The following is a 27935-nucleotide window of genomic DNA, read 5'->3' on the forward strand; positions in this document are numbered from 1 at the left end:
GTAGGATTCACTCAGGCTACCAAGTACTCTATCACAATCCAAAGGACCAGAGGGTAGCAATATATAGAAGTATAAAATATGGACAATATGAAAATGACGAAAAGTTCATTAATAATGAATACATACTTAAAACTGAGAAATACATGCATGCGTACAAACATCATTGTATGCAGCCATTTTTAGAACTGAATGTTTTCCCTGTAAAACTGCTCAGCAACACTGAGCTTGACCATTGACAACTTTCTGCTGGACATTGTGCCACAGATGCTCATCAGAGGCTCTAAGGCTGAGAGGCCCATGAAGGACAACTGTACGGATATGAGCAGCAGCCTCGGTCACAGTGAGAGAGCCCTTGGGGAGGCTTGTGGTTTGGCATAAAATTTTAGAGAATAAATCTAGAGCTGAGTGTTTATTCCTCCCTATCCTTTGTCTTTCTCTCTTTTTTATTTAATCCTTCCTAAAAGTTATCAGGACCTGCTTGAGTTATAGTGCATTTGATTTGATTTCTGGTCCCTTGCCTCCCAGCCTACACTCTGTAATGATGAAGAGATGGCAGGTGGATGGGGAAAGGATTCAGATGCTGCTCTGGATTTGGGCTTCAGCATGAGCACTGTCTGCTGCCAAAGACATTTAGCAGATGGACTTGGGGAGGTGGGACCTGCCCTTAACAGGGAAGGAACCTTAGGGTAAGAGGCCCCCTGTGGGTTGGGCTGGCTCTGCCCTTTCCTACCCAACCATTTTGACTCTGGCCCACTAGCAGGTCAGTCAGAAGATTAATAGAGACTCAGCTGTTTTTGTTGTTATTATCTTTAGTTTTCAGTAGTTTTATTATCACATTTATAGGCCTGGATTTCTTTGAATTTTCTGTTTGGGATTTGCTCAAATTCTTAAATCTTTAGGTTTATGTCTATTGTCAAATTTGAAAATCTTTTGGCCATTATATGTTTAAATGTGTTTTTCTGCACTGATTTATTTTCTCTTCCTCCTCTGGGATTCCAATGACTGCATACTAGAGACACTGAGACTCTTAACTTTTTCCCCCAAATCATTTTTTTTCTCTCTGTTGTTCAGATTAGATACTTTCTATTGACCCGTCTTCATGTTCACTGACTCTTCGTGTCATATCTATTTGGATATTGAGTCCCCCCACTGAGATTTTTATTCTGGTTATTGTATTTTTTCAGTTCTAAAAGTTTCATTTGGCTTTTATACCTCCTATTTCTTTGATGAGACTTCCTATCTTTCCATTGGTTTCAAGAGTGTATGCTCTTACTTCTTGGAGTATTTTTCAAATTGTTGCTTATAAGATTTTTCAGATAATTCCAACATCTGTGTCATGTCTGTATTGGTATCTGTTGATTGTCTTTTCCCCACACTAATTGGGATTTTCCTGAGTCTTCATCTTGGTTTCATTTTCAATAGTTTTGGATTATATCCTGGACATTTTGAATATTATATTATGGGATTCTGAGTTGTGTTTCCATACTATACGTAAAGTTGATATATGTCTTTTAACAGGCAAATTGACCTGGTTCGGTTCATGCCTCAAGTTCTATGGATTGTGATGTCAGTATCGGTTCTGTTTGCAATGTTTTGCAACTCCATCCCACATTCATGCCACCCAGTGATTGATTGATCTGGCACCTGGGTAAAGGTCTGTCTGTTAGCTCGGTTCTCAAAGCCTTTGAAATATTAATGAGGATCATATTATTGAGCCCAGGACTTCAGAAATCACTTTGTGGGGTTGCTTTCCTTCTCTGCAATTTTCTCAGTATTATCTGGTTCCCTGCATTTTCTGAACCTTTGGCTAGAAAGATTGGGCTTTAGTTTCCCCATGCTTTGTCACACACTTCCCTTGACTGTGCCCAAGTCCAAGGCCAAGCTTTGGGAGAAAGGGGACAGAAAATACTCATGAGGGTTCACCTTGCCCTCTTGAGCTTCAAATTGGAGAGGAAATTTCCCTTTCCTCAGAGTTTTAGGTACGTATGGCTGCTGTTGTGACTTCCATTACTGTAATGGGATTGCTTAGGAGTTGAGATGAAAGCATAAAGAAAAAGAAAAAGAAAGGAGAGGAAAAGATGGGGGCATTTTCCCCACTCTCTTAGTATTAGAAGACCCCTTCCCTCCTGTAGCCTGAACAAGAGGGCTTCTGCTGGAGCTCTCAGTCTGTGCCAATGCCTGTGTCCTTGTGAGTCTGCCTTGTGTAGGGGCAGGAGGTGGGATACCGTAAGAAAATGACAATGGCGACTTCACTGCCAGTTGAGTGGTTTTCTGAATCTAGTCTTTTCCCCCGATGTGCCTGCTAGTTTTTACTTTTCAGATTCTTCAAATAATTGCTCCGTGTATTCTGTCCAGGTTTTATTGTAACATTCAGTGGGAGACACAGGGTGGGGGTGTGCTTACCCATCCTACCCAGAGCTGAAACTGAGATTCTTTATTTGTTAAATGAAATTTGTGCATGGGGAACCTGAAGTTTAAACAAAATGTGTAACTGATCCTTGCTTTTTTTTGAAGCCGGCTGACTCTGAGGAAAAGGCTAATTGTATGAGAATGCCTAAGGGAAGGCATGTGAGCTGCCACCCCAGAGACTCTCTGAGTACTGGTTACACTTGAACAGAGACCTAAGAACCATGATGATCTAAGGGTCTCCCAGAAAGGTAGTGGCTGATGCTCACAAACCCTTAGCTGTGGCCGGATTCATGTTCTGTCCAGGCACTATTTTATGCTTCCTCCTCCCCTAACAACTGGCACAAATTCCCTTCTTTTTCTAGAAAGGAATAAACAATTTTTTTCAATCATTGTTTCCTACCCACTAACAGATGCTTTTAATTATCACAAAATTGCAACAAAATTTCAAAATAAATATATTTTGCTTATTTTGAGATTGTTCCTCCAAGAAGCTTAGGCGTCCCCAACATCAACACATCAGCACATGCTCAGTGTATCGTTTAGTTTGAGTCAAGAACTCACAACCTTATTCTTTCCTATGGGCACAACCATAATGTAGAGGATCAGTCGTTAGCCCTCTCTCCCAACAGAAATTACTGGTTCTTAACCTTTTCAGGAGCTTACTAAATGTAGGAATGTGCAGGTGGGAATATTAAAACTTTATAAAAATATCACAAACACTCTACCAATTAGCCATCACAATAAAGAAACTGATCATTTCAATCACTCATCATACTGTTTCATCCCTGAAGGACTGTGGTACTGAAAACTCAGAGGAATGGATCATTAGAAGCCTTCTTTGGCTTATTTTATATTTGTTTTTACAAAAAAAGAAAAAAGATGCTTGTGTAAAACTTGCTTGTATAACTGGTGGTCATACTGTTCTTAGTTTGACAGTTTCTGCGTGGGCTATGTGAGGTCATTCAAGGGTGTGCAGGAAACTGCCTGTGAAGAAGAAATCTGTTATTCCAAATTTCAAGACAAAGCAATCTTTTGCAGAAGGCAGTATCGATGGCTCTCTTTTCTAGTTCATGGGTGGGTCTGCTTTTTTTCTATAATTTTTTAATGTAACCAGTTTTGTTTAGGGTTTATGGTTTTGAATTAATATATTTCTACTAGAGGCCTGTGTCCTCTCGCAATCCGGGACCCCTCTGGGGATGTCGGAGAGCCGGTTTTGGCCTGATCCTTGCAGGCCAGGCTGAGGGACCCCACTGGTGCACGAATCCGTGCACGATCAGGGCTGGAAAGGGACCATGGGAGGGTTCCAGGGCATATCCTGCCCATCTCACCCAGTCCCAATTGGCCCAGCCCCAGCAGCAAGCTAACCTACCAGTAGGAGCATCTGCCCCCTGGTGGTCAGTGAGCATCAGAGCGACTGGTCAAACGGTCAAATGGTCAGACACTTAGCATATTAGGTTTTTATTATATAGCATTATGTGCATAAATGTAGGCTGGGAGTCTAAAGAATATTTTAAAAGATTGTTTTCTTTTTCGTGTTATCTTATAATAGTAAATTCTTAGAATTCATTTTCTTTCATTTGAAATAATTTTTTTTTTTGAGAAACACATTTAATGCTGATATCATAAATTACAAAAATATCTGAAAGCCTCATGGTTCTACTTCTTGCATTCTTTTTGAGCCAAGTCCATTATCTCTATGCACTTGCTTGGACTGACTCAGTGATCACTTTTTACCCTTTGGGAAACAGAATCTCAGATGTCTGCAAAATAGCCCCATACAACACAAATTAGTAGAATCTTTTGCTGTCCTTAATTTTTGGAAAATTTCCTATGTAATCAAAACATTTGCCCCTCATTAGAAGAAGCCAGCTCACTTTTCAATGCATATTTTCTGGAGAAAGTGCCAAATAAAGCCTTCACAAACAAAAGATGAGGGGGGGGGGTGTTCCCTTTCCTCAGAAATCTGGGACCCAGTCTTCCTTGAGATGCTGGTTCATGCTGGGAGAGTGGCTCCCTGTATGAGTGGAATAGGGGGCAGGATCAGGGACTGGAAATGAGTCCATTTCTGCAGGGGCTCACGAACATGGTGGCTTCTGGGTGGTAACTCATTGTATATGCTGCATTTGACATTTGAGCTCAGGCCTGCTGGGGACAGACAGACCAGCCCCAAATTACAGTACCTTTAGCCACCTTCTGCTTAAGCTGCTCCTTTACCATCTGAAGAAGAAGTAGAGGCACAGACAGGACTGCAAATCCCCTACCTTCCAGGAGTGATGGGGGTAGCATTGCTCTGGCCATTTGGTATTTGGAGCACATGGACAATAGTGTACCCTGTGTTTAGAAAATTATTTGGGATAAAGTTGTTAACAACGGAGTTAGAGTGTTGGACCTCAGTTCTTGAGTGTGGCTAAGAAAGAATTCAAAGCCAAGAATTCAAACATAAGAAATGTATGTAGGAAGTCACAGAGGTAGTAGAAGTGAGCCAGGGGGGCTACATGGACTCAGGAAACAAGTTACAGAGCAAAAGAAGGGCCCTTGGAGCTTAGGAAGAAGAAAGCAAAGATAAGGCCCCTGAGGGAAGAAGAGGGGGAAAGGTGGGGGTGTGCTCCATAGCGCGCCCTAGAAGGAAAGAAGTGTGGGCATGCTTGAGAGAGAGAGAGAGAGAGAGAGAGAGCGCACTGGGGTCCTTTATCTTAAGAATTTTGATCTTCCAAAGGTGGGGATTTCAGGGGAGATCTCAGGGGAGGATCTCAATGGAATATTCATCAGATTTCCATGTGTGACTCTTCACAGTCGTGGTCTTTACTGATTGGTTGGTGCTGGGGAGAAGGTCATTAGTCATTACATCTGGTTTTGATATCAGCCATGGCATCCCTTTATCTGATTTTGCTGCTTTTTTTGGGCCTGGAGCTGAAACACAACTGAAGTCTAGATGTTATCTCTAGTTTGACCAAAACTCTGTCTCTGTGGTCAATAGACCCAAGGCTTTGTTCCTAAGATTATTTGATGTTGACCAGAACCTCATTATCCTGAGGGCTCAATGCTTGAGGAAGTGGTTGTGCAAGGTTTTATATGGGAGTCTTATGAGGCTAATCCCTAGCCCCCTTGTTTCTCCTGTAAAGGGGTCTAAACAGAATGACTAGTGATATGAAGGGTCAGGGGGTCTAAGCCACATGACCAGCGACATGCTAGGGGAGGAAAGGTTATATCCTGTGATTAAGGTCCTAGACTATTAATACTTGTTTTTACAGTTTTGCCCATTGCTAGGCACCTGAGACTTTCTGCCCAGGTGATATTCTGTACCTGGCCTATTTTTCCTGTTCTGTTCATGCCTGTCAAACTGCCTACTCTAACAAAATCATAAAGATAAAATTTTTAAAAGAAAAGTATTTTTTGTCTTGTTCTATTAAACACGGGCCATTGATGTTTTAAGATGCTCAGAAAATTTTGTTTGTGGGATTTTTTTTGAAGGACAAATATTGATGTGTGTGCTAAGAATTAAGACAGATGATAATTGAAAGAGATGGTAAAAGCTAGTGGTTTTCTTGGGGGAAATAATCACAAATTACTGTCAGACTGATTCCAATAAGAACATTATGTGAAATGTTTTTTAAATAGCTCAACCAAAGCAGTAAGGCAGAAAGTTCCGAGGGCATCTCTTTGCTGTGTGTTTCCATTATATTCCCACCTGAGATCTTCCAACTTAAGTTATTCACTGTTCCAGCTACAGTGTCGTGGCCAGCACTCAGTTGGAAATGAGAAATATCAGATTGCAAGAAGGATACTATTTGTGAATCCTCGCGGTAGCTCCATAGGTTCACCATATTGGTTCACCATAGGATGCTGTGCAGGAGAACTTCCATTGACCCCTCAAGGTCCACTCTGTTACCCTGCTCTTCCTGTTCTGCACCCTGGAGACTGACCCGTGTAGACCAACTCCAGCCTTCCTCTTCTCTGCCTTCCTGTTGGGTTTGACAGTTGGGGTGGGTATGTAATAGGATTGGATGTGATAGGATTGGCTATGTTCCTCTATTTTCCTCTGTTAAGTGCCTTCTCCATATAGTTTCCCTCTCTGGGTTCCCAAAATTCCTCCCGCTCCTTGCTCTTATGGTTTATAAGGGTTCTCTGTTGCTACCTGCCACAAATATTGCATTGTTCCTTCTTGGTGTCCTTAAATCCTGCCTGCACCTTTGTAAAGAATCTATTACGTTCTTCTCAATTAATCTGTCTCTTTTGCCTTATTTCAAAATGGAAACACTCTCTTCTAGACCACTCTACCTCCAAATTATAATCAAATAGAGCAGGGGTCAGAAAACGACAGCCTGTGGGCCAAGTCCAGCCTGCTGCCCGTTTCTGTAAATGGAGTTTATTGGAAACAGCCATGAGTACTTGTTGACTTACTAAGGCTGCTTTTGAGCTACAACCGGAGATGAGGAGTTGCAACAGAAACTGTACGGCCTGCAAAAGTCTAAACCCTGATTTAGAGGAAAACCATAATGGGTGAACTAACTTTATCATTGTCACCAAGAGGCTCCGGGGCCAAGGGGCACTTGGGAGCAGGCCCACAACAATGCATGGGAATCTTTAAACCCCAGGCCTCACCAGGCTGGCCCCAGGGCGTTGGGCTGCTGTGCGGACAGCAGTGGCAACCTGGGAAGTCACTCTTTGTCATTCTATGCAAAAAGAATGTGACCAAGCAAAACTAGGAGGCATGTGTATTTAAATGTGCTTATCATTTATGATTTCATAATTAAATAGTTTCCTGCAAAGAATAGCTCTCCCAAGCGTTTCAGCATTCCCCTATCAAAGTCATTTTGTACATATTCACCTCCCCCACCAGACTGTGAGCATCTCCTGGGGGAGTCGAGGTTTTATTCACATTGGTGTTGGCTAGTGGCTGGTGTGCTTTGACCAAATGATAATCAACATCTAATTCAGAAAAGGAAAAGGAGAAATGGGGGCTGGGGGTGGAATTTCCTGGCCCATCCCCTATATCCCAATAAAAACAAATCAGAAGAAAAAAAATAGGTGGGATAGAAGACATTAACTAGGAAGATGTATGAGCTAATGTTCTCAGACTCTCTCTGAACAAGCACAGCTATAAGAAAATGCTGTTTTTCTAGAAAAGGTGCCCCTCAGGGCAAACTGAGTACATAGTTTGCAGGGCCTAGTGCAAAATGAAAATGCAGGCCCCTTGTTCAAAAATTAAGAATTTCAAGCGGGTGTCAGCAGCGCTTGAAGCCAAGCATGAGCCTCTAAGACGAGGCAGGTTGCATGCCCACGACACCAGCTTTGCCTTAAGGATTCCTGAGAAAGAGTCGGCCAGTGGGAAATCGGTGAAGGCTCTTTAAGGACTGCAGGGTGCTCAGCCACTATGAGGCAGAGCAGACCTGTCTGGACAGTCATACTGTGGACCCCAGGGACTCCATGCAGCGAGTCAGCAATGCCTAACCTGGAACAAGCCTTTATCGCTTACAAAGAATTTGCATTTATCTCAGACCCTCACTCCAGAGTGTACTCCTCTTCCCCAAGCCCACACACCTGCCTTCACCCTGACTAACCTGCTTGCTCCCCCACTTCTTGCTTTTAGTTTAACCCCAACCTAGATGGTTAGGAGCAACAGACCACATCTGCACTAAAGCATCTCAGGCCTAACCTGTTTAGATGTTTCTTTTTTGGATGATAGACAGTTCCTGCCATAATACCTGTTTAGTCTGTTCAGGCTGCCGTAACAAAATGCCACAGTCTGGGTGGTTTTATGTACAACAGAAATGTATTGCTCACAGTTCTGGAGGCTGGCAGCCCAAGACCAGCGTGCCACCACGGTTCAGTTCAGGGCTGTACTGCCTACTTCTGGCTGTGTCCTCACATGGTGGAAGCGGCTGGGGGCTCTGTAGGGCCCCTTTTATAAGAGCACTAATCCCATTCAAGAGGGCTCCACCCTCATGACCTAACCACATCCCACAGGCCCCATCGCATTGAGCATTAGGATTTCAACTGATGAATTGGGGGTGGGGAAGGCACAAACATTCAGACCATAACAGTACCTAACTGGAGAACAATGCATATACACGGATGGTCTCTTTATCTTGTCCCCAGAACCCTCCCTGCCTCCTTCCTCACCATAAAAGGGATTTGAGGGGACCATCCCAAGTGCTCTGCACTCTGTGCCAAGACACCCAAGGTCTTTCCTGACACTAGACATGCACCTTGCCAACAGCTGAGCCTCTCCAGCCCCCCAGCCCTTTCCCACACACCGTACTCCCCCCCTGGAAGTGAGCCTCCAGGAAGTTTCCAGGTGTTAAGAACCATAGGAGGTGAACTTGGAACTCTAGCAAGGACTCATGACTATTGCTTCCTGTTGACTGGAGGGGTCCCCATTTTTGTTTCTTCTAGACCATTGCCTTCCCCCAGCCCTTCATCCACCCCACCACGCTACTAAAGGGATCTTAGGGTTCATTTCTAGCCACTCTGCTCCAGGAGCTCCACCTGTTCTCTGCTAAAAGGTGGGGGCCACCTCACAGTGTTAGAAGGCTACCCTTCCAGCCCTGCTGGTGAGCCCTCCTCGCCCACATGTCCAAGGTCCCAGAGGCCAGGAGGTCTGGAACACTGGGTGGCGCCACCGAGCCTCCCTGCTGCCCCCTCTGTCTCCCTGTGCAGGGGAAGGTGCCAAAACGCAAGATTTCAGGCATCATGGTGCTGAGACAACAAAACTTGCCCATAGGGAGGCACATATCTCAGAAGCACTAAGCTTTGGAAACCAGGGGAGTGTTTCTTCTGAATGGGATCAGCGTGGGTAATGCAAAGCTGCCGCTGAGAGAGCCCAATGGGGTCAAGTGGAGTTTGCTTTGATCAGAAGAGTCAGCGTCCCAGGGGGACGTCTTTGCAATCTCTGCTCAGCCTGCTAGCTAGGCTTTCTCAGGCCTCATTTGTCTCCCTGGGACTGATGTGGTCTCAATGACAGCAGCTCTCAACCAGCTCCCTGCCCCCTGCATGCAGGCGGGCTTGCTTTGCAGGCCGCTGGTTTTACATAAAGGATGAGCAGCCTTGTCGCCTCCTCTCATACTCTAATTCTTTCCCGCCCCACCCCCAAACTCCTCCCCCCTTACACACCGACCTCTGTTTTCTCTCTCGCAGGGTTCCCGGTGGCACATAGACCTGCAGCCTTGGGCAGGCCCTGCTCAGTCCCTGGATGAAGAAGCCTTGAGGTTCCTGAGATATATCAGCACCACCCAGGTTGTGTTTCATGCGCAAGGGGGTTTGGAGATGATGCAAAAGATGCTGATTGCCCCTTTTGAAGAAGGATTTGTCGGTGAGGGGTGGGGAGGTTTCCAACAACTCCTGATGGGGACTTGAGAGGGACATGGTTTCTGGGGCATCGCTGCTTGTGTGTATCCGCTCTCTTAGAGGCAGATAAGGGTGCCTTCTGTGCCCGTCAGCATCCTCTCCCTTCCAGGAGCATCGCCATCCTGACACATTTTCATGATTCATCCTGATGTGTTGTAAGGATCCACTTTAGAAAATGGCTTTGGAAACCCACTTGAAGAGACAGATGTGCGCCCGTGAGTAGGCAGTCGAGTGTGTCACAAGACAAAACCCTCATCCGGAGGAGGTTCAAGCTTCGTTTTCTATCTGGGGGAATCCGCCTGCTTGCTTTTCTGCCATAGACGTTGGGCAGACGGACGTGCCAGGCCAGAGAGCAGAGGCGACTCCCGCAGGCAGTCCAAGGAGAAGCTTATGAATCCAGAGGCTTTCTGTTCTCCGGGGCCCTTTGAATCATTACCGAGCACTGGCCTGTGTTCGTGACTTAACACGTTGTGGCAGCTCCCGCCCAGCTCGGCAGGCTGAGTCGGTGCCCCGAGCAGGCAGAGAGATCGTCCATTAAGGAGAGTCTGTGATTCTTGACACATTAATCAGGAGGTTCCATTCTCAAGTAGCCTGATCCTGGGGAGAGAGGCAGAAGAGGAAATGGAGGCCGGAGGGGAAACGTCGCCCTGAATTGAGAGGTGCTAGTAAATTAACAACTCAGGCTGTCTGTGAGGCACAGGCCCACTCAGCAAGCCTCACTGGCTGCTGGGGTGGCACTGGGGACCCCTGTTCTTTGATGTCCCTTCAACCCATTGGCTCTTGGCATTCCACTCCTCCTCCCAAACCTCATGGCAGCAAAGCCCATTTTTCATCCACGGGAGAGAATGTATTCCTAGATCCGTAGAAGGCTAATTTAGAGGTAGAAGAAAGTCTCATTTCTCATAGGATGCAGTCAATCAGGGATTTTAATATTTGTCACCTAGACATGGAAGTAAAAGCGTGTTGAATTAATCATGAGGAAGGGGATGATAAATTGGTCCCTGTGCTTTACATAGTTTTTATCTTATTCTGCTGCTACAGATGAATTTGGTGGCCTCACACAGACTTAATTAAAATACTGAAATTGTAATTTTATGGTTTGGTTTTACGTGAAGAATAAGAAGCTGGACTTCTTTACTGTGACTTTTAAGAAGCCCTTAAAGGCCCCCGAGAAAAGGGAGAGATGTGAAACTTATGAGTTGAATTTGAGAACGATGGGCTCCCCCCCCCAAAATGGACCAAGTGAAAGCCTCTACATCCCATCTCGTACGTACTGCAGGTTAATGTTCTGTAACTTCTAAAAGACGTATTTACTTAGAAGAGGCTCTTGAGGCATGAAAGGGTCATCTCAAGCCTCTCTTGGATCTTTCCCATGACTTACGGGCTGAGAGGAGAAAAATTCTAAAAGAATAAAACAAAAGCATGCTACTATGTGCTCTGATGTTGTGACCCTGGGCAATTTATTTTGCTTCTCTGTGTCTCTCACTGTTCTGATCTTGAAAAGGAAGAGTACTAAATTGTTTCTAAGGTCCCTCTCAGTCCTGTGACCTTGTACTGTGCTGAGAGTAGTGTAGGATTGTGTGGTTTTTTTGGGTTTTTTGAGCATCTACTATGTGCCAGGAACTGTGCTAGGCCCTGGGGATATAACACGAGCCTCAAGAGGCTAACAAACTAGTTGGAAAGGCAGAGAAATGGACATGCAATGCTTATTCAGCTTGGTGAGTACAATAATAGAATTTTGGTTGATGAAGCTCATTAGGAGGATTTTTGTCCTCCAGAAAGAATAAGATAAAGTTCCAGACCTCAGAATGGTTTTGTGATCAGGAGTCACTTTAGCCAGATGAAATCCTGTGCTTTTATGTACTTCCAGGTCATTCGGAGCCCAGCAGGTGGGAGCTCATCAGAGATGACACTAATTTGTGCTTAAATAGAATATTTTGCTACCCAGGGCTCTCTCCCCCTTTCTATGCAATGCAGAGCTTTTTGGGTGCTTTTGGGGCTATGCTTAATTTAATATTCATTTTGAAAATGAAAATTTATAAAACTGGCAGAATATTAGAGTCACTCTTACCTAAAATTTCCAGTTAGCAGAAGTGAGTCATAATGGGCAAGGAAAAGAAATTAAACCTCTGAAGGTACTAAAGCAAATTCCACCCCCGTCCTCTCTGCTGCTTTTTAAAATAAAAAAAATTATTTCCCTCAAATCTGTGTTCAAACTTGTACAGCAAGGCCCAGCATTTGGTGTGTTCATCATTGATTTATTCTTTTCTCAATTCAGTGGATGTTTGTTGAGCTCCTGCTTTGTGGCTGGCACTGTGCTGGACACAGGCTGGGATGCCAAACCTGAATTAGATGCCCGCTCACCCTGGTAAGCAGGCAGGGTGCAGGAGAGCTGTGTGTTCTCCAGCAGGGTAAACGGTGGGTGACGCTTCCCCAGGCTAAGGGAGCTGAGGAACAGGAGCCCTGTGCGTGGCACAGGGTGGCGCCGGACTCCGAGGAGATGGAGCTCCTGCTCTTGCATTGTGGCGACTCTGGTGGCATGACTGGGGCCCTGCATTTTGAATGCAGCACCTGAGGATGTGGTGTGTGGGTAGAGTGTAGGGAACGTCAAGCTCCAGCGCATCAGGTGTTGTTTTCTAATGTGAAAGACCACGGTTACATCTCTGAGTTTTGCAGTTGATGATACACTGATGGTTAAATCACAAACACAGAGCTCGGTTCTAAGGGAAGGCTCCAGATCTAGCTTTTGATGGCATCCCCCAAACCATATGCCTCCAGGAAGCATGCCATGCAGCACAGAATTAATCTAAGCAACAGTTGCTGGTTAAAAAAAATAAAATGCGTTTTAAACTCTTATCTATCTATCTATCTATCTATTTATCTATCTATCTAATCATGTACCCTTCTACCTATTTTTTTGAGAATAACATTAGAACCTGGATTCTGGAGAGAGACTTTAGAACTTCATAACTATATGCTTTTATGCTTACTATTACACACACACATGTACACACACACACACACACACACACAAATTGGGATAAAAGCAAGAAAAACACAACCCTCTCCTTGAGATTTTGCCTTTCCCAATGGTGGTATTACATAAACACACAGTTGGTCAGTGAAGTGATTCTTGCCAAAAGTCCACAAATTTTAAGGGCTCCCTTCGCCAGGTTCCACTTGTGGATTGGCAGAAAGGCTATTCAAGCTTCTTCAGTACAACAGAAAATAAAAATAAATTATATTCCTTTAAGTTAAATAACTAAAAAGCATTTTAGAAAACATTTTTCTCCCTGGAGTCTATTTTTCTTTGTCTATACCTAATTTGCTTTTATATGGCAAAAATTATAAGGGGAATTAGAAGAGGTGGGGGGAAGAGAGAGAGGGAGGTGGGGGGGACATAATTACTGGAATTGAAGTTTAGCTAGGAGTTACTGCCCTCACTTATTTGCTTGCAAGAGGGTTTATGGAAGCCCTAGCCATAAATCTTAACCAGGAAGTTTGAAAAATCAATATTTAATTAATTTTTAGGAACTGAATTTTACTTTAGTTGTTTTCAAAAGCTAAAGTCTATCAATGAGATAGTTATTAAATGGTTAAAATGGAAGAACTGTGTTTTATTTTTGAACTAGGAGAGAAAGGGGGAACATTAGCAAAGAGATTGAATGGAAAAGAATGCCTTTCCAATAGGGATCTATCTGTGCAAGATGAAGTCTGTGGAAGAAGGAGAAATGCTTAAAGTGTCCTTTTTAATAGAATAAAACTCTACTTCCAATGTTGGCAAAGGAGGAGCAGCTGAACCCCAAAGCCCTGAATCTTGACCCTCAATACTTACCTGACTCTTAGAGGCCTCTGGCTGATTGCCGGTCCTGCCTCTCTGGCTTTGTTAGGGGTGGGGTTGGGACTGCTGTTTTCAGGTGAAAGCTCTGGCCTAAGAGTAGCCTCTTCTCTTAATTTGCTAAAGCACAGGGGAGGCCGGCTGAACATTTCAATGGGGCGTTACAAAGGGTGCAGTAGACCACTGGCATAATAATCACCTGGCAAACTTGTGAAGATGCATGCGTCAGCCTCAAAGATGCTGATTTGACAGATCTGGAGTGGCACCCAGGAATCTGCATTTTGAAGTACCTCCCACGTCCATCAGAATGTAGGGGGACCACACCTTGAGGAACACTGTGGGGAAAGCCAGACTTAGGCTCTCATGCTGTTAGGAGGGAATTATGAGTAAGAACAATGAGCATCCCTATCCTAATCTGCTATGATGGCAGTTTACAGGGAGGGGTCCACACAAGGACAGCAGCAGATGGGCATCGCCGTGGCACTTTAATAAACATCCCCCAGGAAGCTGCCCTGGAGCCAGTGGCTCAGCTCTGAGGACCAGGTGTGCCTTGGGGGCCCACACAACTGCCCTGGCCTCCCTAACTGCAGCAGGAGGCAGGGTATGAACAGAGTGCCCGTGGAGGTGCTGATGTTTAAGGCACAGTAACTTGCCCACTAGCAAAAACAGGCCCAGTGAACACACAGCTCTGACTAATTAGATTAGCAGCTTCTCTGTTAGTGGGTGGGTGGAGACTAGCAGGTGGGCAGGCAGAGGCATAGTTTCCATTTATCTGTGAGAGAATAATAGGAATAAATTACACAAAGTAATATGTTGCCACACTCAGTTAATAAATGTGTCCTAGTTGCTTGGGAGAAAATTCAATTCCATTTATTATTTTTCCCCCTTTAAACAGTGGTTGTAGACAGAGATACTGGGTTGAGGGAAAATAATATAAATATACTAGAGGCCCGGTGCACAAAATTCATGCACGGGTAGGGTCCCTAGGCCTGGCTGGTGATCAGGGCCAATTGGGGCCTTCCGGTTGCCAGCCGGGACCTTCCTTCTGGCTGCCAGCTGGGGCCTCCCTTCCCCAGCTGCCAGCTGCTGGACAGGGACTTCCTTCATTCCTCACTGCCCCCTGGTAGTCAGTGCATATCATAGTGAGCGATGGAACTCCTGGTCTCCCAGTCAAACTCCAGAGGGGACAATTTGCATATTAGGCATATATATATAAAAAGAGAGTAATATGCAAATTAACCATCACTCCACGACAAAGATGGCCATGCCCATAGTGGTTGGGGTGGGGCGCTGGTGGTGTCACCCGGCAACACAAGCCCAGCATCTGTGCCCTGGCCACGCAGAGGGAGGGGAGGGGCTTCTGGCCAGAGGCCTGGGCGCGGGATGCTGGGCTCGCCTTGCCCCTGGTGACATGAGCCCAGTGTCTGTGCCCTGGCCGTGCAGAGGAAGGGGAGCAGCCCCGGCCTCGTGGAGGGAGGGGAGGGGCCTTGGGCCATAGGCTGGGGGGCGAGGGAGGTTGGCGTCGTTGCAGGTCAGGCTAAGGGACCCCTCAACTGTGCATGAATTTCGTGCACTGGGCCTCTAGTATATATACATATTTATTTATATTTATATTTATATTTATATTTATATTTATATTTATATTTATATTTATATTTATATTTATATTTATATTTATATTTATATTTATATTGTTTCACTTGTTAAGCTTCCCTCTAATGTCCAAATCCTAGCAGAAGACTCTGTCATATTCACTGATAGTGCTAGGGTGATTTTACCAGGTCAGCCCCTAAACTACAAGAGTAAGGGAAATGCTGTATTAGTTGAATAGGTGCCACATTATAAACTCCTCTCAGATTAAAATTTTGAAAAAATGGTTAAATTAAAGGATTGGCAAGATCTTCTTAAGAGGAAAATTGTTTGCTGTGTTGTTTTCCAATGAATCAAAGCACTGAACCTCAAAACACCTTTTGCATCTGGAGTGGTCTGCTGTCTGTGATGAGGCAGCAAGAGCCTGAGATTCTCGGGACATTGCGATGACTATGAGAGTTTGAGGGATTAAAGGGAAGTGCTCTTGCTCAGCAAGGTGAACACCTTGGCCAGTCTTGTTTTCTTTGGTTCCAGCAGCCCCTGCCGTGCACACTGTGTCAGCCTCAAACACAAGTCCTTAGAAAGATATTTACTACTTCATGTGCATTTGAAATTAGAGACTTGCTTCTGCTTGATTTAGATGCCAGTTCCCTTTGGTTTTCTTATCTAATATTGGCAGGTGGGTTAAGAGAAGTGCTTTGGGTAGCTCAGGGAGAGCCTCCTTCCTGGAGGGGGCCCTTGCTCTTCTGCCCCAGGAGGAAGCTCATGAGAAGAGTGTGTTACAAAGCGAACTGTCCTCTTAGCGTGGACTAGGATTAATTTTCCATGACCCCTGATCAGCTGTTAGCCTCGGTAACACATGCTACCTATCTGGACCCTGGTGGCCCCACCTTATCTGCCTGAGATAAGGAATCAATAATCTTGTATCCTCCTGAGACCCAGGCCTGTGGGCGTATCTCACGACTTCTAGTAGGAACGCTATGGGTAACTGACTCTGTGTTTTCGGAGCCCTGTTCCCCATGTCTGGAATGTCCTCGTGGTCTCAGCTTCTGTTCATCCTCCAAGGCTGACACAACTCTGTGAAGCCTTTCCTTACCCCTCCTCCCTGCCGTCATTGTTCCTGACTTGCTCTCCCCTGTGTGCTCTGTGCATACGGCTATAGCAGCTCGTAACGTCCCTTCAAACCTGCCTATAGTCTCCACGAGGTTATTCATAACCTGGTACTAGGAATTCCTCTGAACATGTTACGGCAGCCTTGTGTTCCCCCAGGGAAGGGCATAGCTAGCAGTGGAGAAGGACAGAACTCTCCCGCTATGGTTTTTCAGGGCCCAGGGAAGCAGTAAGTGCCCACCTGCCATTTATCATCCAACTCTTTAAATTATTCACATTGATTTCCAATCCCTACAGATTGCATGTGATCACGTGAGTACCGACAGCCTGGCTACAGACTCCAGCTCTGCTAAGCAGCCCTGGTCGGTTTGTCTTGATGACAGGTTTGGCTTAGCTCATCAAATCCGCAACAAGCAGTGCCGTCTCTACTCTTTAGGGTGAGTACATTTTACAGCAGAAGAGAACAAAAACACTTCTGCAGGCGGCTAAGGTCTTTCCAGCGACACGTAGTTATGAATGGGTGCAGAGTATGGCAGGTGCTCTGCTTTGCCTCCTGCCATCGTCCAGACTGTCTGTCTGTGATGTAACTATGGGTCCTTGCAGTTCACCCGAATTGGTCAGGGCCACTTTCTCATTCTGCAGGGAGTGAGTTGGCAACTTCAGTTTTCAGCATAATGATGATCCTCTTGGTGAAGTCAGTGATTTCCAGCGAGAATTAGGGCATCCTTATTGTAAAGAGAGAGAAAAATATTAAGAGTGCAGCTAGAGAAAAGGAAGAACAGTGAGGCTGTGAGACATTTTAGGCACAGTATGATGAGTGGCCCAAGGCAAATGGCCACGATTGGACTTGGATGTTTTGCACCAATGGTAAATCTGGGCATCTTTTTCCATTAAAAAAGAAAGAAAGAAAGAAAAGGAACTTCTTATGAAACCACAGATTTTGTCAAAACTGTGGGAAATATTGATATTCAGTTACTCAGGCTGAAAATGACCTAAATGTACAAATTGATTTAGAGAGCTTTTTGTAAAAGGGTGAACATAAAGCAATGAAACTATTTCACCAAATACACCAGGACTCATTAAACAGTCCTGAACTTACAAATGGTATATGCCCAGAAAAGGCAGGAGAGAGTTATTTTTGTTTGGAGCACCCTGTCTATAGACTCTTTGTGGAAGCCATGCAGTTAGGTCCTCAGGCAAGACACCCGAGGTCCTTCACGGAAGCTCCGGGGACCCCAACAAGTGTCATAGGCTTGTTCCTCGCCAATAGGTTTCAACACCGCTAAGATTTACGTTCAGGCCTATGAGTGACAGCTGCGCACCAGAATCCTAGATGGTAAGCTTTAGGGGCAGACATTTGGGTGATGGGGAGGCCTACCCACAGGTGCTGATGCCTGGAGGATGACCACCGCTTGTAAAACTTCACCAAAACAAGAATTCTTAATTATAGTCATCATGGACTTAAAAAAACCCCACAAATGTTTCAAATAAGAGTTTCAGGATAATAGAAACATTCTTCTGTGGGTTGAATGAAGAGTATCAGTGGAACTGGATAAGAACAAGCACTCAGTATATACAGGGTGTCCCCCCAAAATGTATACACACTTTGAATACAATGATAAAGGCAGTGTTTATTTAAACGTATTTCCTTTTCATTTAACAGCTATCAGCTGTTACAGTGTGCATACATTTTGGGGGACACCCTGTGTTTGTTACATAAATGGTTGCTGAGGTAAGGAGACTAAGGAGGAAGCTGGCTATGCTGTGATTTAAACTTGGAGGCTTGAGGATTAGGAAATAAATTGCTCAGCCAGTGGATTAGAGCTCTTTTGCTGGGAGCCCAGCAGCTCTGCTTCAAGATTGTAGGAAGAATGGGAAGTTGTGACAGGAGAGTTTATTTTATATCATATTAAATATGTATGAAAGTAGGCCATAAAAATAATTGCATAGTACCACATGCAAATTAGAGATCTCAGCTTGGTCTTATTTTCTTGCTCCAAATTGCTTTTTATATGTTGCTTAATATTTTACACCCCGGAATAATTTTATTTCAAGCATATAATTGAGTAAAATGAAACTGGAAAAGCTGTTTTTGGAGAGATTTTTTAAATTCCTTCTTGCTTTCCCCATACTTCAGTGCCATTAGATAAGATGGTTCTGCTGTAAGATATCTGATTATTACATGGAAAAAGGTAGTTTCTTACTTTCATTTAAATGTTCACTATTCAAAATCAACTTTGTAAAGAGCAGATAAGAACATTTGAATTCCCCTGGAAATAGAAATGAATAGATTATGAGGGCCAATATTTGATTCAAAACCTGAAGATGCTTAATTGAAAACTGGAAACTAAAGAAATCATTTCTTATGCCCTAAATAAGGATGCTTTGGATTGTGGATGTATAGATGCTGATCACACAGTTACAGGACTGAGGGTCCAGGCAAGCATCCCCTTTCTCAGGTGAATCGCTTGCTCGGGGGACGGATAAGTAGCAGCTGACAGCATCTCAATTGATGCTGAAGGAAGAAAGAAACCCAGCTCAGAGTGGTGCTCCTGAGATGAGGTGCCTGGGTTCCCCGCATTGGGAGTGTTGGGACAGTTGTGAGATAGGTGGGGAGGGCAGGTGGGTCATATGGCCCCTACATCCAGGCAGCGTGTACTCCAAGCCCCAGGGCCATGGCAGCAGCAACACCGTGCCACTGCTGTGCCAGTCATTTCCATCCTAACGGAGGACGATGGGTGCAGCTGCAACTGAGGGTTACCTTCCTGAGTGAGGAAGGAAGGGATCTGAGGACCTGAGCATCAGAGGACACAGGCTGACTGCCCTGCCTCTTGGTCTGTTTCCTACCTTTTCCCCAACCCCAAGAACTGGAGCAGGTATCATCTCCACCTTTCTCTGAAGTTTCTTTACTAGGAACCAAAGCTTTTTATTTTACATAAAGGACTTTTTTTTTTTCTGGGAAAGTGTACTCTGTATGAAGGTCAGTTGAAAACTAAAGTCAGATCCTTTTCAGTTTTGAAATGGGTAGAATAGACCAATTAAGACAGGAAAAGCACTGACAAGGAACATTATGTTATGGAGAAGGGAACTGATAAATGAGAGGCTGTGGGTTCAAATGATAATATCATCTCCCGTAGAACTTGGGACGTGTCAGCCCTGCAAGTCTTCCTGTGTGTAGGGTGGAGGGTGATGGTGGGAGCTGGTGGGGGGGCTGGGGGCTGAGGGAGGTAGCGAGAGTGAACTGAGGAAAATCACCTATTTCATCCTTCATGTGAAAGATTGAATTTCAGGGGTAGGAGTGTGAGTGGAAGTGAAAACTTGAGATGGGATCATATACAGACAAATGTTTTTCATCTTTTCTTTAGTTCTTTGGGAGAGGGGGTTGAAGATATTAATTTGGTTTTAAGACAATTCTCAGCATTAGACAGAAGAAGATTTGATAGATGACACACGGTTAAGCAACAAGAGCAATATTTTATACAGAAAATCTGGGACTTCGGTTGCCATGAGCACGTCAAGAGCAATGACTGATCTCCAGAGCCAGACATGTTCATCTTATACTCGTGTAATTAACACAGGAGCTCACAGCGTGTACGAATGAGGAATCAGAAAGCCGTGGACACAAGGAAACTTCTTAAATAATTATCACCCCATGAAATTTTTAATATCATAGGTTTATTATAATCTGTTTACATATATATATATAATATCTATAATAATAATATGCAAATCGACTGAATGACCAAATAGCAGAATGGCCATCAGGACCACCTTCCGGATGACCACGCTATGACACGCACTGGAGCCAGGCCAGCCAAGCAGGTGTGATGTGATTGGTTGGGGGCCTCTGCTATCGCTCCACGATCACCCTGCAGAGGGAGGCCCCAGGCCACCCCATCGCGGAGCCCCAGGCAGGTGGGCGGGGCCCTCACTCTGCTGGGTGATCGATCCTGGGGCTCCAAAGAGGGAGGCCCAGGCTACCTGGCCGGTGGTGCTGTGGCAGGTGTGTGGGTCCAGCCAGCGATCGCCCCACAGAGGGAGCCCCAGGCCAGCCAAGCAATGGCACCCATGCCTATCGCCCTCAGAGGGAGGCGACCAGTGGCGGGGAAGGGGGGGCAGCACTGCACAGATGGCAAGCAGTGGCAGCGGCAGGGGTGGGGGCAGGGCCAGCTGCTGGCAGCCAGGGAAAGGAAAGTCCAGATAGGCCCTGATCACCGGCCAGGCCTAGGGACCCTACCCGAGGGGTCCCGGATTGTGAGAGGGTGCAGGCAGGCTGAGGGACACCCTCCCCCCTCCCCCCCCGAACAAATTTTGTGCACTGGGCCTCTAGTATTATATAATATATAATAATATATTATATGTATATCTGTGTTTTATATGTAAAAAGAGGAAGATGTTTTGGGCCCCAAGAATCAATTTTTGCCCCCTTAAGGGTGAGATCATCTCTGTTGAGAATATATGTAAAAAAAAGTTGACATTTTTATGCAATGTTATTTAATAAAAATGAATACTTATAAAATATTTTTTATCCACTATTTAGTGTCATTAATGCTTTGGAAAACCTATTTCCTTCCAGTAGTTGGCAGTTTATAGATCTAATTATAATCATTTCAATAATTATGTAATAGATCACCTAATTATCTATATCAAGATAGATAATCATTTGTCCAGATTCTCTGGTTCATGCTGGCATGAAAAATGGACTCTTGAAACTCTTGGGGAAAAATGCTAATTGTCATACTTTTTCAACCCTTCTGCCCTCAATGGTGTGGGTTAAAGACTTTCCCTACAGTTGCTCTGATTTTATTTTTGAAGTTTTTTTTAACAGCTTTGTTGAGATATAATCCACATACCACACAGTTTACTCACTTAAAATGTACAATTTAGTGGTTTTTCTCACTATAGTCATTTGTACATTTTTATTCCCCCCCCCCCAACTCCCCCTTCAAAAAAAGCCTTGTATTCCAGTAGCAGCTGCTCCCAATTTCTTTCCAACCCTCTTCCCGCCCTTTCACCTCATAGTCCTAGGCAACCACTAATGTACTTTCTGTCTCTGTAGATTTGCCTACTCTGGACATTTCAAATAAATAGAAGCATAGCATATGTGGCCTTTTGTGACTGGCTTTTTCAGTTTGCATAATATTTTCTTTTTCTCTATCTTTCTTTTTTTAATTTTATTTTTTCTTTCTTTATCGATTAAGATATTACATATGTGTCTTTATCCCCCCATTGCCCCCCCACCCCACTCATGTTCATGCCTTCACCTCCCTGGTGTTTGCATCCATTGGTTATACTTATATGCATGCATACAAGTCCTTTGGTTGATCTCTCCCCCTTACGCCTACCCTCTTGTATAATATTTTCACATAATGTTGTAACATGTATCAGTAGTTCATTCCTTTTAATTGCCAAATTATAGTCCATTGTATGGATATATTGTATTTTATTTAGCTACTCATCAGTTGATGGACATTTGGGTTATTTCTTCTTTTTGGCTATTAGGAATATACTAGTGGTCCGGTGCATAAAATTCATGCATAGGGGGGTGTCCCTCAGCCCGGCCTGCACCCTATCCAATCTGGGACCCCTTGGGACCACTGGCTCCTAACCGCTCACCTGCCTGCCTGCCTGATCGCCCCTAATGACTCTGCCTGCCAACCTGCTTGCCCCCAACTGCCACCCCCACCAGCCTTCTTGCCCCCAACTGCCCCCCCTTGCCAGCCTGATTGCCCCCAACTGCCCTCCCCCCCACCCCCTGCTGGCCTGCTCGCCCCCTACTGTCCCCCTGCCAGCCTGATCGCCCCTAACTGCCTCTGCCTCGGCCCGCCACCATGGCTTTGTCCAGAAGGTCTCCCGGTCTAATTAGCATATTACCCTTTTATTAGTATAGATTGCTATGAAAATTCATGTGTAAGTTTTAATGTGGACATTTACTTTCATTTCTCTTGGATATATACCATTTTAAAGTCCCACAAGCAATGTATGAGTGTTGTAATTTCTCCACATCATTGTGGACACATCATTGTTGGTCCGTTTGATTGTAGCCTTCAGAAGGGCAGTCACCTTATAGCCGCTGTGGCTGTGAAGTGGTATCTCCTTGAAATTTTAATTTGTTTCTCTTTATTGACTAAGATCTTGAGCATCTTTTTATGTATTTATGCTCTGAGTTTTTGATTCCTGGGGATCATAAAGGACACTCACCTTAGTACTCTCAGGAATATTTTTAAAAGAATAACCAAGGACCTAAAACAGTGCCAGGTCCATCCCATCTATCCTTAGGTAGTCATTCTGCCACACCAGATTAGATCATGGAAAACTTAGTGGAGATTACAATATTCTGAACTGTGTGGGTTCAACAAGAGGTTGAAAATATGAAACGGGATCTCTTGGGTAAAAGGAATGGGAGGTTTTGTGAGAGGAGTGCTGAATCTCTAGGCCAAAGGATAGAGAGAATTGTAACTGAGCAATATCAGAGGGCCATGGATCAGTGAAGAAAAGAGCAATGTAGTGGGAGTGAAGGGAGAGGACAAGGCAAATTAGAGTATAAGAATGTCTAAGTGGAGACTCTCTGCACTGAAAACTATTTTGTACTTAACTAGAACGGGGTAAATAATTATTATCCAATGAGCTAGTATATTTCAAAATCCTGAAATAATCTGAAATAGTAGAGTCTAACAGAATGAAGTATTTCTGCCCTGGGTTCAGGTTTGGCCAATTTATTATAGATACTCTGTGGTATTTTTTGGCATCTTAAATCACATCTAATTATAGTATTTTGGGCAGAGAAGCCATAGTCACCATTAAAAAAATAATCTTCTCTCAGTTAATGTTTTCATTCAAATTAATGCTTTAATCAAAGTGATGAACCTTATATCACTAAATAAGGAATACTTTTGAGTAAAATAAACAATTTTAAGTATATGAATTTTGCACACGATGTGCCACCTACTGGGTACTTAAATCTAATGTCTCTCTCCTGTTGATGTGAATTTTAGGTGAGGTATCTCCTCTGCTTCTTGAGCACTAGACCCAGTGGGACCACGTACATTTGCCTTTTGTTTACAGTGATATTTTCAAGTACACTCTATTTCCAAGAAAACAGCTGCTGTCCTTAAGTCAAACTGCACGCACAGCACTGTGACCATTGGGATGGAGACGGATTACCTCATTAGGAGAATGCACCTCTCCCTAAGGGAACTGATCCTGGGGCTTATATATATATTTGACATGTTCTGAGGAAATCTCTTAAGACAGCTGGGTAATCTTTGCTTCATTGCTACTATGCTTTACATCTTAAAAAACAACAACACTTGATAGGCTTCTCCATGTTGAACATGTGATTCTCTGATCTGTGTCTGTTTAGCAAGTAATTTCCCTCCTTCCCCTTATCCAGAAGCTTCCGGCTGTAGTGCTCTTTGTGAAAGAAGGATTATTGAATGTGTACAGTTAGCCACGTGTTAAAATAGGAAAAGGCTTGATGTAACTAAGAAAATTGGCCTTGGAACTATCATTTTGTCAACCCAACACTTTTTGCTTCATTACATGTTTTTGTGTGTTGATTGCCATTCTCCTCTCTTTCTGCAGGCTGGGAAGTGATGATACCCAGTTTGAAGTTAGCATGGCCAACAACGGATGTGAAGTGCATCGTTTTGATCCTAGTGTCAAGTCGGCTCATATTCTGGAGCATCAGCGCCTCTGGTATCACCGCTTGTCCGTTGACTGGCGGGACCCCCACCCAGCTGTTGCTGCCCTGAAGCCGCATAGCAACACCAGAAAACTGGGGACCATTTTGAATGAATTTGGGCATCACAAGGTGAGAATTTTTTCATTTGATTTCATAATCAGGTAAAGTGAACAAACTCATAAACTGTGTGTATTTTTTTTTAATACAAACCAAGAATTGGATAGTTGAAGGTCCAGTTTAAAAAAATTATTTTTGAATTACATTTTACATTCAATATTATTTTGTATTATTTCAGGTATACAGCATTGGGGTTAGACAATTATATTCTTCACAAAGTGTGATCCCACCAATATTTCCAGTACCCACTTAGCACCATACATAGTTATTACAATATTATTGACTATATTCCCAATGCTGTACTTTATATCCCCATGACTATTTTGTAACTAGAAGGGCCAGCTTTAACCTTACTCATTATCCGTCATTATTTATAGAGAACTCTGTAGACCTAAGGTTTTGACAAATGTAGAAATATTTATATTGATTTGAGAAATTTAGTTGCTGTTGAGTAGGGCTAAGTAAGGTTTTGGCTAAGACTGGACAGGGCGACTAAGAAACCTACTCCTAGCATAGGCTCCAGCATACCATTTCCGATGGGCAATTGATTTAAAATTTTCAGACAGAGGAAACTATTTGTTAGCCTCAAATACAAAAAGTAATCAGAGTCAGGTTTATATTTGATAACAGATTGCTTGTGTATCATATTTCTCATTGTTATAATAACTTTTTTGAGTCTCCAGGCTCTGAAAGGTCAGAAAATATGTGTAGCTTTGATTAAAATGTACTTTGTAAAATTGAATGGACATTACTAGTATGTGTGTTGCAACTGAGAAATACTTAGGTTCAAAGGATGTCAAATCTCTACAAATATTTTATTGTGAATAGATAGCAAAAAAGAGACTCCAACTTTGAACTGTGTTCCTAAAAGCAGAGCTGAGCTAATTGCATTTTGTAGGGAGATACTGGAAAAATTCTCCTGAGTGTAGCTGGCTTCTGTTTGATCACCAGCCTTCTGGGATTGGCCTATCTTGGCCTATTATTCCCAGCCAGAGATGGCATGTAATTTAGAACATGCCAGAATAGGTATTTTGGAGAAACAGTGTACATGGAGCTCAATTTTAAACTTGAGTTTGCTGCTTAATCTTTAATAAAAGGGCTTTTCCTCTGCATTGTTCTTTCCCCTCCCCCTCTTCCTTTTTCTCCTCCTCCTCCTCTTCCTCTTCATCTTCTTCAAAAACAAAAACAAAAAACAAAAACCAACAACAAACAAAACAAAAAAACAAAACACCAAACTCCCTTTAATTCAACAGCAGGAGCTTCTTCAAGAACAACTTTAAAGAATTTTCTCTTCTTTTAACATGTGATTAACTACTGATTTGTATTTTGCTTTGCCATTGAGAGTAACTAGCATTTAATAGTTAGAAGCCTTAATGAAAAGTATATAGGATATTTTGGGTAAAACCTGTGAACAGAACCCAAAGAACTGAGAGCATTCTTTAGAACTTTATTTTGTTTTTGCTGCCTGTTACCTTCCTAGACCTGCTTTTTACAGCTGAAAATTACAGGCTTGATTCTCAAACATGTCAACTCTAGATTATTCCAAGAGCGAACTACTGATCTTTGTGTTCATTTAGGCGTGTTCCTGCTTCTCCTTAATGCTCTTTACATCCTGGCCCCTATCCACCACCACTCTTTAAGAAAAGACTGAATAGAGGAAAGAGGTGAAGCTTAAAATGATTTTGCTTTTTTTTCGTAATATTTTTAAAACTTTGGAATATGTGAGGATAAAATGAGACTTTGAAAAACGATCTGTGGATATAATTTATTTAAGCCATATTGCCTATGGAAAAGGTGTTCTTCGACAACCAGATTCGCACCTGATTTGTGCTTGTTTGACTCCATGGGAGCTGAAGTAGGCAAACCTGAATGCTGAGGATGAAGCAGGAAGCCTCAACAGCAGAAACATTTACATCCCCGGAAAGGAGACACGCTCTGGAACATTCCTAGTATTCCAAAGGCTACTTATTTTTATTAAAAAACATGAATAATGGCACTTACAAATAGTTAAGATGGTAATTTTTATGGGTATTTTGCCACAATAATAATAATTAAAAAAAAAAACAACACAGGAAAAAAAGACCCCTAGTAATAATGAAAGTGATCTGGCTCAGAATTGTCAGAATGTTTTTGCTGCTTAAAAACAAAACAAAAAAAACTCTTGCTGAAAAATTTTAAAGAGCCTGACATTCTTTTGTAGAGATGATTTTGGGGGGAATGCTTTAAAACAGAAACAAAACCAAGCCCGTCAGTGAGTGATGGCTTCCTTTAGGAACATGCTTCTGGGATCGATGTGATACCAGATAAAGGGAAGATTCATTTCTGGCCTGTAGCACTCTAGGGCTGTTTTCATTTTGCTGCATGCGTACAGATACTGGTAGATAGGACGTGGCTCTGGCAGGGAAAGCAAACAGAGAAAACAACTCACACTAAAACATGGCAGTACTTATTTTCTCTCTCCTTTTTTCCCCACTGAAAGCGGTTATAGAAACCAAAGTGGTGTTAGTTGTGTTGTTTTCACTTCATGACTTTAAAACATATCCTATAGTTTGATGATGTTCTCCCTGTTAAGCTGTTATTTTTTTTTCTTTTTATCAGACCTCGATTCTAGCCACTCTGGCAAAATGTCAGCAAAATGAAAAGCAGTATATTGCGATGGTGACAGAAAGATGCATATGGCTTTCTCAGTACTTTTAAAACTCTCTGGTAATTTTAACTTCAAACTATAAATCAAAAATCTTTCTAATGCATCAAGGGAGAGCAGCTGCCTCAGCAAAAGCTCGAGAACCAGAAGCTCAGTCTGTCAGGGAGTAATTTCACCTGAATCCAGCATTATCTGAAATGATTAACTGTCTTTACCCAACTGCTTGTTGCTGTAACTACGCATTAGATTTTTTCCAGAATATGACTAGAAATATTGAATCTGAAGTTTCTGCACATATTAATCATAATCTCTGCTTTTCCCCCCCTAAGGTCTTGATTACACAGAGTATGCTAGATGACCCAGGCAGGTTAATGATAAATTATTATTTTCAGTCTCCACCATGCTGATGAGATGAATAACACGACTGCGTTAGAGCTTACCTCTGCAAACTCAGTAGTCTAGGTTTGAGACCTGGGTCCTCTGGTTGGTTTTTGGCATTGGGCAAGTCTTAAATGACTCTCTGGTGCTCAGTTTGATTGTCAATAAAATTGGGACAGCAATACCACTTAAATGGGTTGTTTTTGACGACTGGGTCAGAAAACAGTGTGAAAGGCTCCAGCAGAGTGTCTGGCATGAATTAGTCATCTGTTTGTAAGTTCAAAGAATTTTTATGAACAGTTTCAGAAAATTTGTACTGAATTTCATAGAAAACATTTTCTTGCCCTATTTTCAGGGGAAAAACATGGGAGATTTTTTTTTCTGGAAATTGTTAACTGCACCTAATCCAGGCAAGAGTTTTAAATGAATACTTTGTGTGAAACTGAAGGGCAATTGGTCCTTCATCGTGGTTGTTGGGAACTATTATTGTTTGCTGCCTCGGGTACTGAACAGTTTTGCTATGATTGTCCAGAAAGTAAATAGAAATGTAATAAGCTGCTGAAAAGTAATGCAGAGCAGATGTAACCTGAGGGGGATGACCTGGATCAAGCTGACTCAGTGCTGAGAAAGGATGGGGTCCTCCCTCCCCTCCCTGGACGCTACCCCAGCTATTGAGTGTCCCCATGGATCCTCACAGGAGGGGCAGTTTCTGCTTCCCTGGGCTGAGGGCTCCCCATTGATCACAAAACATCATTTTTGCCTGGCTAGCATGGCTCAGTGGTTAAGTGTCAACCTATAAGCCAGGAGTTCATGGTTCG

At 43.4% G+C, this 27935-nt stretch overlaps 1 protein-coding gene across 1 annotated transcript in view; it reads left to right on the top strand.

Moving 5' to 3' along the window:
* METTL24 (methyltransferase like 24) overlaps nt 1–27935 on the top strand; it is a 77298-nt gene that overhangs the window by 21514 nt on the left and 27849 nt on the right. Inside the window, 3 exon segments of the mRNA XM_006104031.3 lie at nt 9547–9645; nt 16592–16731; nt 23879–24107. Of these exon segments, the coding sequence (XP_006104093.1) occupies nt 9547–9645; nt 16592–16731; nt 23879–24107 (468 nt within the window).

The sequence above is a fragment of the Myotis lucifugus genome, unplaced genomic scaffold (assembly GCF_000147115.1).
Source record: "Myotis lucifugus unplaced genomic scaffold, Myoluc2.0 scaffold_537, whole genome shotgun sequence".
Classification (NCBI taxonomy): domain Eukaryota; kingdom Metazoa; phylum Chordata; class Mammalia; order Chiroptera; family Vespertilionidae; genus Myotis; species Myotis lucifugus.